The sequence below is a fragment of the Bubalus bubalis genome, chromosome 3 (genome assembly GCF_019923935.1).
Source record: "Bubalus bubalis isolate 160015118507 breed Murrah chromosome 3, NDDB_SH_1, whole genome shotgun sequence".
NCBI classification, from domain to species: domain Eukaryota; kingdom Metazoa; phylum Chordata; class Mammalia; order Artiodactyla; family Bovidae; genus Bubalus; species Bubalus bubalis.
The window spans coordinates 14,501,127-14,515,377 of NC_059159.1; the positions used below are offsets into that span (position 1 = coordinate 14,501,127).

The 14,251-nt window shown below is 44.9% G+C and overlaps 1 protein-coding gene across 4 annotated transcripts in view; it reads left to right on the forward strand.

Annotated features, from left to right (window-relative positions):
• PECAM1 (platelet and endothelial cell adhesion molecule 1) overlaps positions 1-14,251 on the forward strand; it is a 63,815-nt gene that overhangs the window by 12,074 nt on the left and 37,490 nt on the right. For all 4 annotated transcript variants that reach the window (XM_044938761.2, XM_025279822.3, XM_025279823.3 and 1 more), the window contains 3 exons: positions 2,449-2,754; positions 6,733-7,008; positions 13,861-14,109. In XM_044938761.2, the coding sequence (XP_044794696.2) occupies positions 2,449-2,754; positions 6,733-7,008; positions 13,861-14,109 (831 nt within the window). The remainder of the gene's footprint in view (positions 1-2,448; positions 2,755-6,732; positions 7,009-13,860; positions 14,110-14,251) is intronic.

Below are 14,251 nucleotides of genomic sequence, written 5' to 3' on the forward strand. Positions count from 1 at the left end.
AGCATAAGAGTGAAAGTGCAGAGTCTGAGAAAGAAGTTGCTCTCCCAGCAGAGTGCCCCTGGGTCCACTTCCCTGACCTCTGTAGGCAGGTTTTCATTTCTTGTCTCTAAAGTCGAGATCACTGGGTATCTCTGCATACCCTTGAATGTTGCTTGTTTTGAGGATTAAATGGGGAGCAGAGGAAGTGACCCAGTGTTGGATGAATGAATGGCCCACCATGTACTAGGTGCTTGGCCAGACCATCCTTAGAAAGAAATAATCCTTTCAGCAAACAGGAAACAGGAAGAACCAGTGGGCAAGTGTTTGGGGGCATTTTCCTCTCAGAAGTATATGACCTCTGACCACCTTCCCGTCAGGCTTTGAGGCTCACACGGGAGGACATGACTGTGTCACCCTCCAGGCCGGTTCGTCCTCTGGACATCTCGGGCTTCCCGTGGACCATTGCGGCATGGCTGGCCAGACATCCCTCTGTATCACCAGGGGCCACAGGGAAGCAGAGCAGCACTTCAGCGTCTCCACTGGGGACAGGGGAGGAGCCAACAGGTCCCTGTGTTCACAGGAGTGATGAGGAAAGAGTGGCAGGCCAAGACTTTGGGAAATAGATGTTGAAAAGAAATGTGCCAGAAACTTGGGATGATTTAATGGACACAGTTTGTGAATTCAGCCCCGTTCTTCCTGGACAGCGGCTGCCGTAACTGTCATTTCGGCATCTTTGAGCTCACTCCTGTCATCAGAACAGTCATTCATACCATTGTTACTTCCAGTAATAACAACTACCACTTATTCAGGCCCTCACAAGACAAGATAAACGGTTCTGAGCACGTCACATGCATTTCATTTTACTCCTGCAAGGGCACTGAGAGAGAGATCAGCCTGGTTCCTCCCATGTACAAGTGTTGATGTTGGAGCTCAGAGAGGTTGGGTGGTCCGGTGACATTAAACACAGAGCCAGAATCAGAACTTAGATCTATCTGACTCCACAGTTGGCCTCTCTAACTCTTTTTTTTATGATAGGAGGTCTTTGAGGCAGACCAAAGACAATCCATTCATTCATTAACCATTTATCAAGTGTCCATTCTGATGAAGACCCAACAATGAGTACAACATGATCCCATCCCTTGATCCCTTCTCCTGGGGATCTTGTGGGGGGGCAGGCAGGGGAGCACCTTCACCAGAAGTGACAGCAGAGGTGGAGCACATGCAGATCTCCTCCCCAAGAGGACAGCTCTCCGTCTCTCCCTTTTCTTAAAAAAAAAATTTATTTTTATTAATTTTTTTTTAAACACCAAAAGCATTTTGTATCTGGCATATAGCCGATTAACAAAGTCGTTATAATTTTAGGTGAACAGTGAAGGGATTCAGACATAGATATACATGTATCCATTGTCTATCTCTGACCTGGGCGGGTCAAGGAAAAAGATTCATGGGTGATGGGGGCAGGTGGCACATTCAGGAAGAGGCAGGTTTAGGATACGAGCAAGTCTGTCTGACTCCAAGATGGAATTCATGGCCCTTGGACCCCGGGGCCTGGACAGGACAGCTCATCTCAGCCAGACTCTCCCAGCTCCCTCTAATCTGACCCTGGCTCACCACCTGCTGTATTTTCCCCTCCAGCCCTTCCTCTGCTCTAGACGGCCCTCCTGAAAAGCCACTCATATCCCTTGGCACAAGCAGATCCCGAGGCCCTGAAATGCCTGTCCTTGGCCCCCATCTCACTTCATCTGTCCAAGTAACCTCCTTCCTCCAAGAATCCTCTCAGGTCCTATTCCTTTCTAGGATCTTCTCTGACTCCTCAGGCAAAGAGGGACTCCTCCTTTCCCAACTGCTCCCTCGGTCACTGTCTCTGTGAGGCACTCTAATTCCTAATTATTTTCAGCTTTGCTTTTTAAACTGAGGCCATACCTGCCTCCTCTCCCTGCACCACCCCCCGTCTCTGGCTGTAAAGTCACACAGACCTGGGGGTGAGTCTCAGTTGCTCTGGGGCTTGAAGGCTGTAAGCTTCTGGGTGAGCCTTGAACCTCTCGGACATAATTTTCTCTTTCCTGCCCTCCCCAGAGATTTACTATGAGAATTACAAAATGGAGTCATGGGTAGAAAGTTAATCCTAGCTTGTCGTTGGCGTTCAATATATTGCAACAACCACCACAGTAAGACTGATGAATACTGGCAGCCTTTGTTTTGTTCTTAACTATGTTGGTTGAGATGACTTGACTTCCCAGTGGAATTATAAACTTTGAAAGCATCAACCACATCTTAGACATAGTCTATATATTTTTCCAAAGTACCTCGTGTGGTGCTCAGCACATACATACTCAATACTTACCTGGTGGGTAGCACCGAGGTTCTGGGAGCAAAAGGACCATCAGATGGGTCAATCCCAGTGACTAGGCTGACGGGTGGCTTGGCCGCTGGAGCAAACACACTAATGACCTTTCTCTTCCCCCGAAGGAGTGTCTGATCCCAGGGTGACGCTGGACAAGAGGGAGGTGATAGAAGGTGGAGTCGTGGTGGTCAACTGTTCTGTCCCAGAGGAAAAGGCTCCTGTACATTTCACAATTGAAAAATTCGAACTAAATGTAAGGGGCGCCAAGAAAAAAAGAGAAAAAACCTCTCAGAACCAGAATTTTGTGACGCTGGAATTCACAGTTGAGGAGCAAGACCGTGCCATACTTTTCCAATGTCAAGCGAAGATCTTTTCCGGGTCCAACGTGGAGTCCTCCAGACCCATCAAGAGTGACCTGGTCACTGTGCGGGGTTAGAGTCCTACTTCCTTTCTATCATTCTTCCTGGTTTGCTGATTTGGTCTGGGGAGAAAGAGCCCAGAATTGGAAAGGGGCTCAGGCCTTTGCTGCTCAAGACTGTTCTTGGTTTATTATTATTATTTTCTATTGGAGCATAGCTGATTCACAGTGTTGTCATAGTTTCAGGGGAACAGCGAAGGGACTCAGCCATGTGTATACATGTATCCATTCTCCCCCAAACTCCCCTCTGGTCCACAAAACACTGAGCAGAGTGTACGGTATGGTAGGTCCTTGTTGGTTATCCATTTTAAATATAGCAGTGTGTACATGTCCATCCCAAACTCACTAACGATCCCTTCCCCTCATCCTTCCCCACCCTTCTGCAACATTTTCTAAGTCTGTGAGTCTGTTCCTGTTTTGTAAGTAAGTTCATTTGTGTTTCTTTTTAGAACCCACATACAGGAGACATCATACCATATTTCTCCTTCTCTGTCAAGGCTGTTCTTAATCACTTGATATCTTTCAAACTTTTTGACTGTGACACAATTTAACTATATACGCATATGTATTTCCAAAGAATTCTTAACCTTCATACATGATGCATTTTGCTATTTGTCTTTCTATTCTATTTCCATTTCTTAAAGCACTGGCTGAAACTCACTGAAACGCTATCTTGTGTGACCTGCAGCTTGGGAACCGTGACTTTAAACCATGAGGATCAGACGTCAGGAAGTGGGGTCTGGAGGGGATCCAGAGGAAAGGAGGGGCAGGTCCTCAGCTTTTGCCTCCTGCATTTGACAAGGGATTTCCCCCTTCTACCCCTCCTTCCATCACTGAGAGGTTGGAAATAGCAAATAGGAAACAGATGAGGTGGCCTGAGAAGTGCTCTCAGGAGAGAAAGGCTACAGCAGAGGGGAGCCAGGGTCTGAGTGTCCGGGACAGAGAGCTCAGAGCTCCAGGTCAGGCACCCAGCAGCTCCCAGTGGCCTGAGAGGGGAGCACGGGTGAAGCAGGAAGAAGGCAGGGGAAGGAACAGTTTACCGCAGAAAGCCTCAAGTGTATTCAGGATTGGAGCCCTACAGCTTGTTAAGTGACCATCAGGGGACTTCCCTGGTGGTCCAATTTTGGGAATCTGCTCGTCCAATGCAGGGGACTCGGGTTCAATCCCTGGTCAGGGAGCTAAGATCCTGCAAGCCGTGTGGTGTGGCCAAAAAAATAATAGAACAACAATTAAGAAAAAAAAGGAACTTCTGCTTTTGGAACCCTCACTTTTACCCATTGTGTGTACATAATGCTATATTGTATGTGTAAATATTTCCTGTATAGTATTATGTGTGTATATGTATATATATAGTATTATGTATATACAAACATTTTTTTATTGTAGTTCATGGTGTGGGTTAAATTTTAAGAAAATGAGGTACTATATAAAGTGACAATTCTTCACAGCAAGTACCAACACTTAGAGAAAGTCCCTTGTATGTTCTTCTAGACTTATTTTACTCATTCATCATGTGCACACGCATTTTTGACTTGTTTATCTTTGTTTTTACCAAAAAAAAAAAAAGAGAGAGAGAGAGACCTGTCAAACATTCTCTTATAATTTTTCTTAACAAATACAGTATAGATGTACTTTTGTCCATATCAAGAAATACAGATCTTTATCATTTTAGTGACGACTCAGAATCCTGTTGTAAGGATATGCTCATTTCATTTTAGTTTTTAAAATTAATTTATTTTTTACAAGTGAACGGAAGTTTTATTCAGGGAGGGAATACACTCCATAGATAAGAGTGTGGGCCATCTCAGAAAGTGACAGTCACCTGCCTCATTTTATGTTGATGGACATTTAGGCATTTTTTCCCCACTTGTTTGCTCTTAAGACAATCTTGCAGCAAACATTCTTGTAACTTCTGTAGTTTCATGAGTATTTTATTATTTTTTATGTGTCAAATTCTTTTTTATTGAATTATTTATTTCTTTATTTTTGGCTGTGCTGGGTCTTTGTTTCTCTAGTTTCAGGGTGTAGGGACTACTCTAGTTCTGATGGGCAGGCTTCTCGTGGTGGCTTCTCGTGGTGGCTTCTCGTGGTGAAGAGCGTGAGCGCTAGGGCACACAGTCTTCGGTAATTGTGGTACGAGGGCTTAGTTGCCCTGTGGCATGTGGAATCTTCCTGGACCAAGGATCGAACCTATGTCCCCTGCTTTGGCAGGCAGATTCTTAACCACTGGACCACCAGGGAGGTCCCTGTGTCAAATTCTTGATTCAAATGTTTTGTGCATTTTTGGTATTGAAAAATATCACCAATGCGCTCCTCCAAAAGGAAAAACATTTCCATCAGAAGTGTTCATTTTCCCACATCCTCATCAACACAGTACATTATTGATGTTTTCTCTATTGATGTTTTCTCTTTTATTGACTACCTTGTGAGCAGCTTGCAGGATCTCAGTCCTCAGTCAGGGATTGAACCTGGGCCACAGTAGTGAAAGCACAGAATGTTAACCACTAGACTGCAAGGGAGCTCCCAATATTTTTGTTATTTTTGACAGTCTATTATAATTGAGGCACAGTGGCATATCACTACTGTGATTTGTATTTTTTGGTCTTTAGTGAGGTTGAGTATGCTTTTTACATTTGTAAATGTATGCTTTTACATCCCTTCATGCCTCCCTATTCACATACACTTGCCCATATTTGCCTACTGCTCCTGACTGATTTGTTTGAGCCCTTTATAAATTAAAGGAATGAGCTCTTTGTCAGGTGCTATGCAAAAATTTACCCAGTTCGTCACTTGTCTTTATTTTTTACTTCCATGAAAAAGCTTTCAATCTTTAGTTGAAATCAAAGTTATGCATCTTTTTTCCTTATGATATCAGTTTATGCATCTTTTTTTTTTTTTACGGTATCCAGTTTTGTGATTCATACCTAAAGTTCCCCCACGCTCCAAGATTACTAAAGCAAAAAATGCACCTCTGTTTTCTTTTACTGTTTCTGTGGTTTAATTTTTTTTTTTTTTTTTTCCTCTCGTGCATTTAGATCTCTGATACATTGAGTTTGGGTGTCAGGAAAAAATCTTTAGTTATTATCAAGCTACCCCAGAGGATATTGTTGAATGTGCTAAAAGATGCGGTCTCTTTTTTTGACTCTTACTCAGGAAAACAAACTCCTTTTTTTTTAATGATAGCTTTTTATTGTGAATTTATATGACTTTACAGTAAAAAAAAAAAAAAAAAAAAACAAAAAAAAAACTAACAAATATTAAAGTAGTAGGTCACTTTAAATTTACTGTTTGCATTCTTTTAATGTTCTTATCTGTATTTTACATGGCTGTAATTGGTGTATATACTCCCTTACGCTCTGCTGGGTGTTTTGGTGGAAGCAAAGGCCTGACTCTACTTCTCTCACCGTGTCCGATCCCTAATGTCTGACCCATATTTTATTAAAACAGTGTTTTTCAAACTGCATGAGTCATGAAATCAATTTAGTTAGTCACAACCAGCATTTTTAAAAAAGAAATAGAATACTCAAAAACACTTTGCAGGGGCATATGGCATTATTTAAAAATTTATTTCCATGAAGCTGAACTTTAGGAAGCAAGGGACTATCTAGGCTGAAATGCCAGAGGTCCATGAAGTGGTATGAGAGTTACCTAGAAAATCCTTGGTGGGCAGGAGAAAGGTCTAATTCTCACTGCTGTGATTATTTCTGAAGTCATCTGAAAAATGTTCTTCAGATGAGATGTAGGTTTGACCTTTGGGAAGCTCAAAGTTTGAGAAATAAAATGAAGAAGAAGGCTGAAGATGTAAGAGTGAGCAAGAGGGAGGGAGCAGCAGAGCAGCCTAGGTGAAGGTTTTTGAGAGGAAAGGTTGAATTTTTTTTAATTAATAAGGAAAACTGGTTGGCATCCAGAAGCACAGAAAAGGGGAGGGAAGTGCCTTTTCTCCTCACCCAGATTTGAACCTAAGTCCAAGCAGCCTGTCCTCTTCTCCTAGAATCCTTCTCTAATCCCAAGTTCCACATCATCCCCGAGGGAAAGATCACGGAAGGAGACGACCTTCAGGTCAAGTGCACCGTTCAGGTGACGCACAAGGCCCAGTCATTCCCGGAAATCATCATCCAGAAGGACAGGGAGATTGTCGCACACAACAGCCTCAGCAGTGAGGCCGTGTACTCCGTGATGGCCACGACAGAGCACAACGGCAACTACACGTGCAAAGTGGAAGCCAGTCGCATATCCAAAGTCAGCAGCATTGTGGTCAACATCACAGGTAGGGTTGCTGGAGGGCGTCGGCATGTGGCGGGCTCACGAGGTTTCAGTGCTGGAATCTGGGCTGGGCAGTGAGAGCTGGTTCTTCTGCTCCCGCTGGTCTGAATGGATGTGCTCAGGCAGGGCCGTGGTGCTCATGGGGAGAAATTCAGTGCAGAGCGAGTCAGCGGTCCGCTGTGGTTGCTTGAGGCTGCAGGCTGGGCCGTCAGTCCCAGCCGGGCCATTCAGTACATCTGTGACCTTGAGTGAGTGACTGACCGTCTCCTTACCACAATTCTAACATTGTAGCGATGATAGCAATGCAGGACTGTAATAAGGACTAAATGCCATCCATCGCTGTTCCTACAGAGCCGCATACCGAGCAAGCACTCGGCAAATGTTAGCTGGTGTTTCTATTATTATGTCACATTTTTCTTCCCTTTGTGCCAAGTACTGTGCTAGGTCTCTTTATCCCTGTGGAGGTCCTAAGACAGGGTCAGGAGCAAGAAAGCATTCAGTTCAGTTCAGTTCAGTCGCTCAGTCATGTCCGACTCTTTGCGACCCCATGAATCGCAGCACGCCAGGCCTCCCTGTCCATCACCAACTCCCGGAGTTCACTCAGACTCACGTCCATCGAGTCAGTGATGCCACCCAGCCATCTCATCCTCTGTCGTCCCCTTCTCCTCCTGTCCCCAATCCCTCCCAGCATCAGAGTCTTTTCCAATGAGTCAACTCTTCGCATGAGGTGGCCAAAGTACTGGAGTTTCAGCGTTAGCCTCATTCTTTCCAAAGAAATCTCAGGGCTGATCTCCTTCAGAATGGACTGGTTGGATCTCCTTGCAGTCCAAGGGACTCTCAAGAGTCTTCTCCAACATCACAGTTCAAAAGCATCCATGCTTCAGCGTTCAGCCTTCTTCACAGTCCAACTCTCACATCCATACATGACCACAGGAAAAACCATAGTCTTGACTAGACTAGACTCAAAAATAATAGTCAAAGTTCCTCTTTGTTGAATACTCTTTGCCTGGTTTACATACATTTTCATTTCAAGCTCATAATTATGCCATAAGGTAGGTATTATGATGCTGGCTTTATGGATGTAGAAACTGGAGCTGAGAAGTCAGGTCACCTAATGATTACAGGATTGCTGAGTGGCAGAGCAAGAGTTACCCCCCAGTCTGTTAGATTTCCAAATCCACGTACTTAGAAAGTTCCCTGGATGCCTTCCTTCTTTACCTGGCTTTACTTTTCATTTACTTATTTAGTTTAATTTGGGGGCTGTACTAAGTCTTCCTCAGAGAAGAAAATGGCAACCCACTCCGGTATTCTGGCCTGGAGAATCTCATGGACAGAGGAGCCTGGAGGGCTATAGTCCATGGGGTCACAAGGAGTTGGACACAACAGAGCACGAACAAACACACAAGTCTTCACTGCTGCGCTCTGGCTTCTCTAGTTGCAGTGCATGGGCTTAGTTGCCCTGCTGCGGGTGAGATCCCTGACCAAGGATCAAATCCATGCCCCCTGCAGCGGAAGCGCGAGGTCTTTTTTTTTTTTTTTAGTTTAATTGGAGGCTAATTTCTTTACAATATTGTAGTGGTTTTTGCCATACATTGACATGAATCAGCCATGGGTGTACATGTGTTTCCCATCCTGAACCTCCCTCCCACCTCCGTCCCCATCCCTCAGGATCATCCCAGTACCAGCCCTGAGCACCCTGTCTCGTGCGTCAAACCTGGGCTGGCGATCTGTTTCACATATGATAATATACATGTTTCAACGCTATTCTCTCAGATCATCCCACCCTTGCCTTCTGCCACAGAGTCCATAAGACTGTTCTATACATCTGTGTCTCTTTTGCTGTCTCGCATATAGGGTCATTGTTACCATCTTTCTAAATTCCACATATATGCGTTAGTATACTGTATTGGTGTTTTTCTTTCTGACTTACTTCACTCTGTATAATAGGCTCCAGTTTCATCTACCTCATTAGAACTGATTCAAATGTATTCTTTTTAATGGCTGAGTGATACCCCATTATGTAAATGTACTACAGTTTTCTTATCCACTCATCTGCTGATGGACATCTAGGTTGCTTCCATGTCCTGGCTATTATCCACTCATCTGCTGATGGACATCTAGGTTGCTTCCATGTCCTGGCTATTATCCACTCATCTGCTGATGGACATCTAGGTTGCTTCCATGTCCTGGCTATTATCCACTCATCTGCTGATGGACATCTAGGTTGCTTCCATGTCCTGGCTATTATCCACTCATCTGCTGATGGACATCTAGGTTGCTTCCATGTCCTGGCTATTATCCACTCATCTGCTGATGGACATCTAGGTTGCTTCCATGTCCTGGCTATTATCCACTCATCTGCTGATGGACATCTAGGTTGCTTCCATGTCCTGGCTATTATCCACTCATCTGCTGATGGGCATCTAGGTTGCTTCCATGTCCTGGCTATTATCCACTCATCTGCTGATGGACATCTAGGTTGCTTCCATGTCCTGGCTATTATCCACTCATCTGCTGATGGGCATCTAGGTTGCTTCCATGTCCTGGCTATTATCCACTCATCTGCTGATGGACATCTAGGTTGCTTCCATGTCCTGGCTATTATCCACTCATCTGCTGATGGGCATCTAGGTTGCTTCCACGTCCTGGCTATTATCCACTCATCTGCTGATGGACATCTAGGTTGCTTCCACGTCCTGGCTATCATAAACAGTGCTGCGAGAAGCACAGGGTCTTAACTGCTGGACGGCCAGGGAAGTCCCTACCTGACTTTACTTTTCAAAACAGCTTTTACCAGGAAAAAGAAATGTACTCTACCTCTCCCTGTGTATTGTGTATCTTTAGGCAGTAGAATGTTAAGGTGGTGAGGGTACTATGTATTTTATCCGGTGCTATATTGCTAACAGCTGAACAGTACCTGGCACACAGTAGGCTTTCAATACATATTTGTTGGATAAACAGATGAGCATCGGGTGACAGTGTTCCAGAGGCAGAGAGAGTCAGCACTTTTTGGTTCCCAAGTCAAAGTGTTCATTCATTCATCATTCATTTGCTCATTTACTGAAAGCCTCCTCTGTGTCAATAGAGACTGTACAGTCACAGCGACAGTCCCCAGCATCATAGGTAGGCTGCCAACTACCCAGCTAGGTGACTGGCAGGTGTTGGATTCTGCTGGTCTATACCAGGTTGACTCCTGCTAGCGATTTAGTTTATTATTGATAATGGCAAATATTTTGATGGCACATATTTTTTAGATAAAATATAATTATCTTATTAGAGAACAGTACTCAGTTCAACATATATTGAGCACCTTCTGTGTGCTGGGCAACTTTGGGGACCTAGGAAGCTGCCCTATGCAGCTTTGAAGAAATTCACAGACATAAATAGACGATGAGAATATGATGCAATGATCAACTCTGTTAAAGAGATGGTTGTATGGTCATGGGAGCAGCAGGGACCACGTGGCAAACACAAGGGCAATTTCAGGGCTTAGAGCAGCACTCCAACCCCTCGGACCAGGCTACTTTAGGGAAGCATGAGGCATCTTTGGACCACAGGATACTATTGTTGTAGCTGATCCCACATCAGAAGTTTGAGTCACGCTGAGTATGCGAGTCAATCAGAAGGTGAGGCTCCCTGGCCCAAGAAAACACAGTGTCAGGCTCGGCCGGCCCTTCCCATTCCCTTAGTCTGATGCTCTGTGCTCCTGTTCCGTGTAGAGCTGCCGGAGCTGTGCCAGGGCTGGCAGGCAACTCCCCCACCTTCAAGTGCTGCAAGCCTTCCCACTTCTGCAGCCTATTCTCCACTCCCCTGTTGCTATCAAGCCTCACTATGAGTGGTTCTATAGAGTGATGTTGGAGGCTCACAATAATTTTGTGGACATCGAGATCATTGAATTAGTAATTTGTCTTTGGCTTGAAGGTGGGTTTCCATCACCTCTCACTGTTCACATTTTCAGGCCCAGGTGCTGCCAGGACTCCCTGTCCTGTCATCTCATCTCTACAATCACACCCTCACGCTGGCCCTCACAGCAGGATGTCATAGGGCTTCCCCAAGCATCTCTGCTCCAATTCATCCTTCAACTAACCTGTAGGACAAGCACCTATTTGACTTCATTATTCCTGGGCTTCATTATTCCTTGGTGGCTCAGTTGGTCAAAAACAACAACAAAAAAAACCCTGCCTGCCAATGCAGGAGATGAAAGAGACCTGGGTTTGATCCCTGGGTCAGGAAGAACCCCCGGAGAAGGGCATGGCAACCCACTCCAGTATTCTTGCCTAGAAAACTCCATGGACAGAGGAGCCTGGCAGGCTACAGTCCATGGGCTCACAAAGAGTTGGACACGACTGAGCACACATACATGCACACACACACACACACACACACATACACACCTTCACCTTGACTCCAGCCCCTTCCAAACATCTCACCCGACTCTGCCTGGAATATTCTTTCTGCTTGGTCACTGGAAGACCTCTATTGTCCTTAAAGACCAAGCCCCAGATCTCCCTCTAGGAGCCTCCCAGGAAGAGTCCCATGGCCACACTTCAGTTCCCATCACACTCTTCTGTCTACAGGTCAACAGTCACTGAAAAGATTTAGCATCTGTCTGCATCATCCTGGGTGAGCTCTGGAAGGTCTGTGGCTCAATTCATCTGACAACACTGATACTTAGCACACAGCCTGGCACGTTATAGGAACTCAGTAAATATTTGCTCAGTGAGTGAACAAAAGACTTATCCTTATTAACCCTAGTGATGGTCCCGCAGTTCTGTTTACATCACCTTATTCCCTAACATCTCATTCTTAATTCTAAACCATTGTCCACCTACCCCAGCAAGATGTTTTGTATTTTTTGCATTTTTGTTTATTTTTTTAATGTGGAATCATTTCTGTAGGATTCTTCCTGAGGTTTTTTGGGTTTTTTGTTTTGTTTTGTTTTGTTTTGTTTTTTACTTTTTTGGTATTTGTCCAATGAAATTGTAAGGCCCTTAAGGAGGTAAATTTCTTTTTTTTTTTTTCCTACTCCTAACCTGGAGCTTTGTTTTATTTCCTTTGGCTGTGCCTGGTCTTAGTTGTGGCACGCTGGATTTTAGTTGCCCCTCTTCGTTGTGGCATGTGGGATCTAGTTCCTTGACCAGGAATCGAACCCAGGCCCCATGTATTGGGAGCATAGAGTCTTAGCCACTGGATCACCAGAGAAGTCCCCTAACCTCGAGCTTTTGATGGTGATCTGAAAAGAGGTAAGTCGATGTTCATTATATGGAAGGAAGGAGGGGTGGAATGTGCCTCAATGAATTAATTATTAGGCAATCACCTGACTTACAGTGTTATTTTATTCCCTATCAAGGAAACTAAGAAAACACCGCATACTGATTATAATTATGATGGAAATGACTTCCATTTCCATCCATGGAATATCAGTGATGACCACCACAGCGTTGGTTTTTACTTCCAAACCTGTATGGCAGATTAAATCCTAAATTTAGAGCCAAAGGTAGAATTTGACCCCTGAGTCCTGATTGCATTCTCAAACCCCTAAGGAGGTTTTCTAAGAGAAATTTCAAGTCTCAGTCTCTTTCTCAATATGAAGATAGTCTCACGTGCCACCGGCTCCTTCTTCCTTCTGCTTCAAGGGTCATAAATAACCATGGAGTCTGTGTGCATTTGCTTACATGAAGGAGCCAAGTCTCCACAAAGGTTAAGTAGCTAATTAGTAATTCCTCTGTGGCTGAAAACAAACATTTACCATTATTATAAAATACTGGTGTTCTTCAGGGAATATTTGTATTAGGAGATGATGAAACTTCTTGAAAGTCAACCACAGTCTTTAGTACTCTCGACATCCAACCTACATTCTGATGCTGATGACTCCTTCCAGTAGCATAGAATGTTGGAGCTTACCAAGTACTTGGGCTTGGGAGGCTTCAGGCGCCATCTTCCTGCTCCTCCATGGGAAGTGCTGGAGGAATGGTGGCCAAGCTGCCGCTTCTCCTCAACTCTACAGCATCACTCTGCTTCAAGCCTAGACTACATTCCCTCCTGCTTCCAGTCTGGGCCCCTCCAACTCCATCCATTCTCCTTCCAGAGATCTCCTTACAGAACACATCTGAAGCTATCCCCGTGACCCAGACCGTCCATGGTTCCCGTTGTCCCGAGGGTATATTCCACACTTTTTAAAATGTGATTCTCAAGTTCCTTGAAGATCTGCAAGCCTTCTTTTTCTTCTCCCACAGCGTACCAGGCTGTCTGAACTTTCAGGTGCTTGAACCTTTTGCCAGACCTTCCATATGTTATTCTCTCTTCCTGTGATACTTTCCATCTTTGCCTGGATAACTTATCCCAGGAGTTTTCTCCTGATTCTTCAAGCCTAGCTTCCATGTCCCCTCTATAGGCTCTACCACAGACACTATCTGAAGAATCGCCCATGAGACTTAAGCACTTTATAGAGTCAAGGACTGTTTCTTTTTTACTGCTGCCTCTCCTCTGCCAAGCACAGAGATGGCCTGAGATAAATACTTGTGGGATGAAATGAATGAGTGGATGAATAAATGAGTGAATGCCTGAGTCATTACTTGCCACATTACAAATTGTCAAAGTTTTCTAATCCATGTCTGTAAGATAAATTGGATTAATGAGGGAGGGAAAACTGCCATTGGAATCCCAGGAGAAGAATGAACCCCGGCTCGTGAATTGTGTGATCATCAGGTTCATGAGACGCAAAGGGAAACTTTGTGCAGGAAGTGGGGAACTGGTTCTCCCAGAAGCACCTGGGCCACAGTCCTCTCCATACAGGGGACTGGGGAGCAGGTACCCACAAACATCTCACCCCATTCCCATTCACTGTTCTTTTCAGAGCTGTTTTCCAAGCCTAAGCTGAAGTCTTCAGCCACACATCTGGACCAGGGCGAAGATCTGAACCTGTGGTGCTCCATCCCAGGAGCACCTCCGGCCAACTTCACCATCCAGAAGGGAAGCATGACTGTGTCGCAGACTCAAAATTTCACCAAGAGAGTGTCAGGGTGGGACAGCGGGTTATACACCTGTGTCGCGGGTGTTGGCAGGGTGTTTAAGAGAAGCAACACAGTCCAGATAACAGTGTGTGGTGAGTACATCCTCGCTGGCCCTGAGAGCCTCTGGACTGAATGGGAGAAAGGGAATTTATCTCCAGCCACCACCTTCTCTAGTCTGAAGATGATTCAGACTGAGGCAGGATAAAAACCCAGGGGATGGGGGAGGGGGATTTG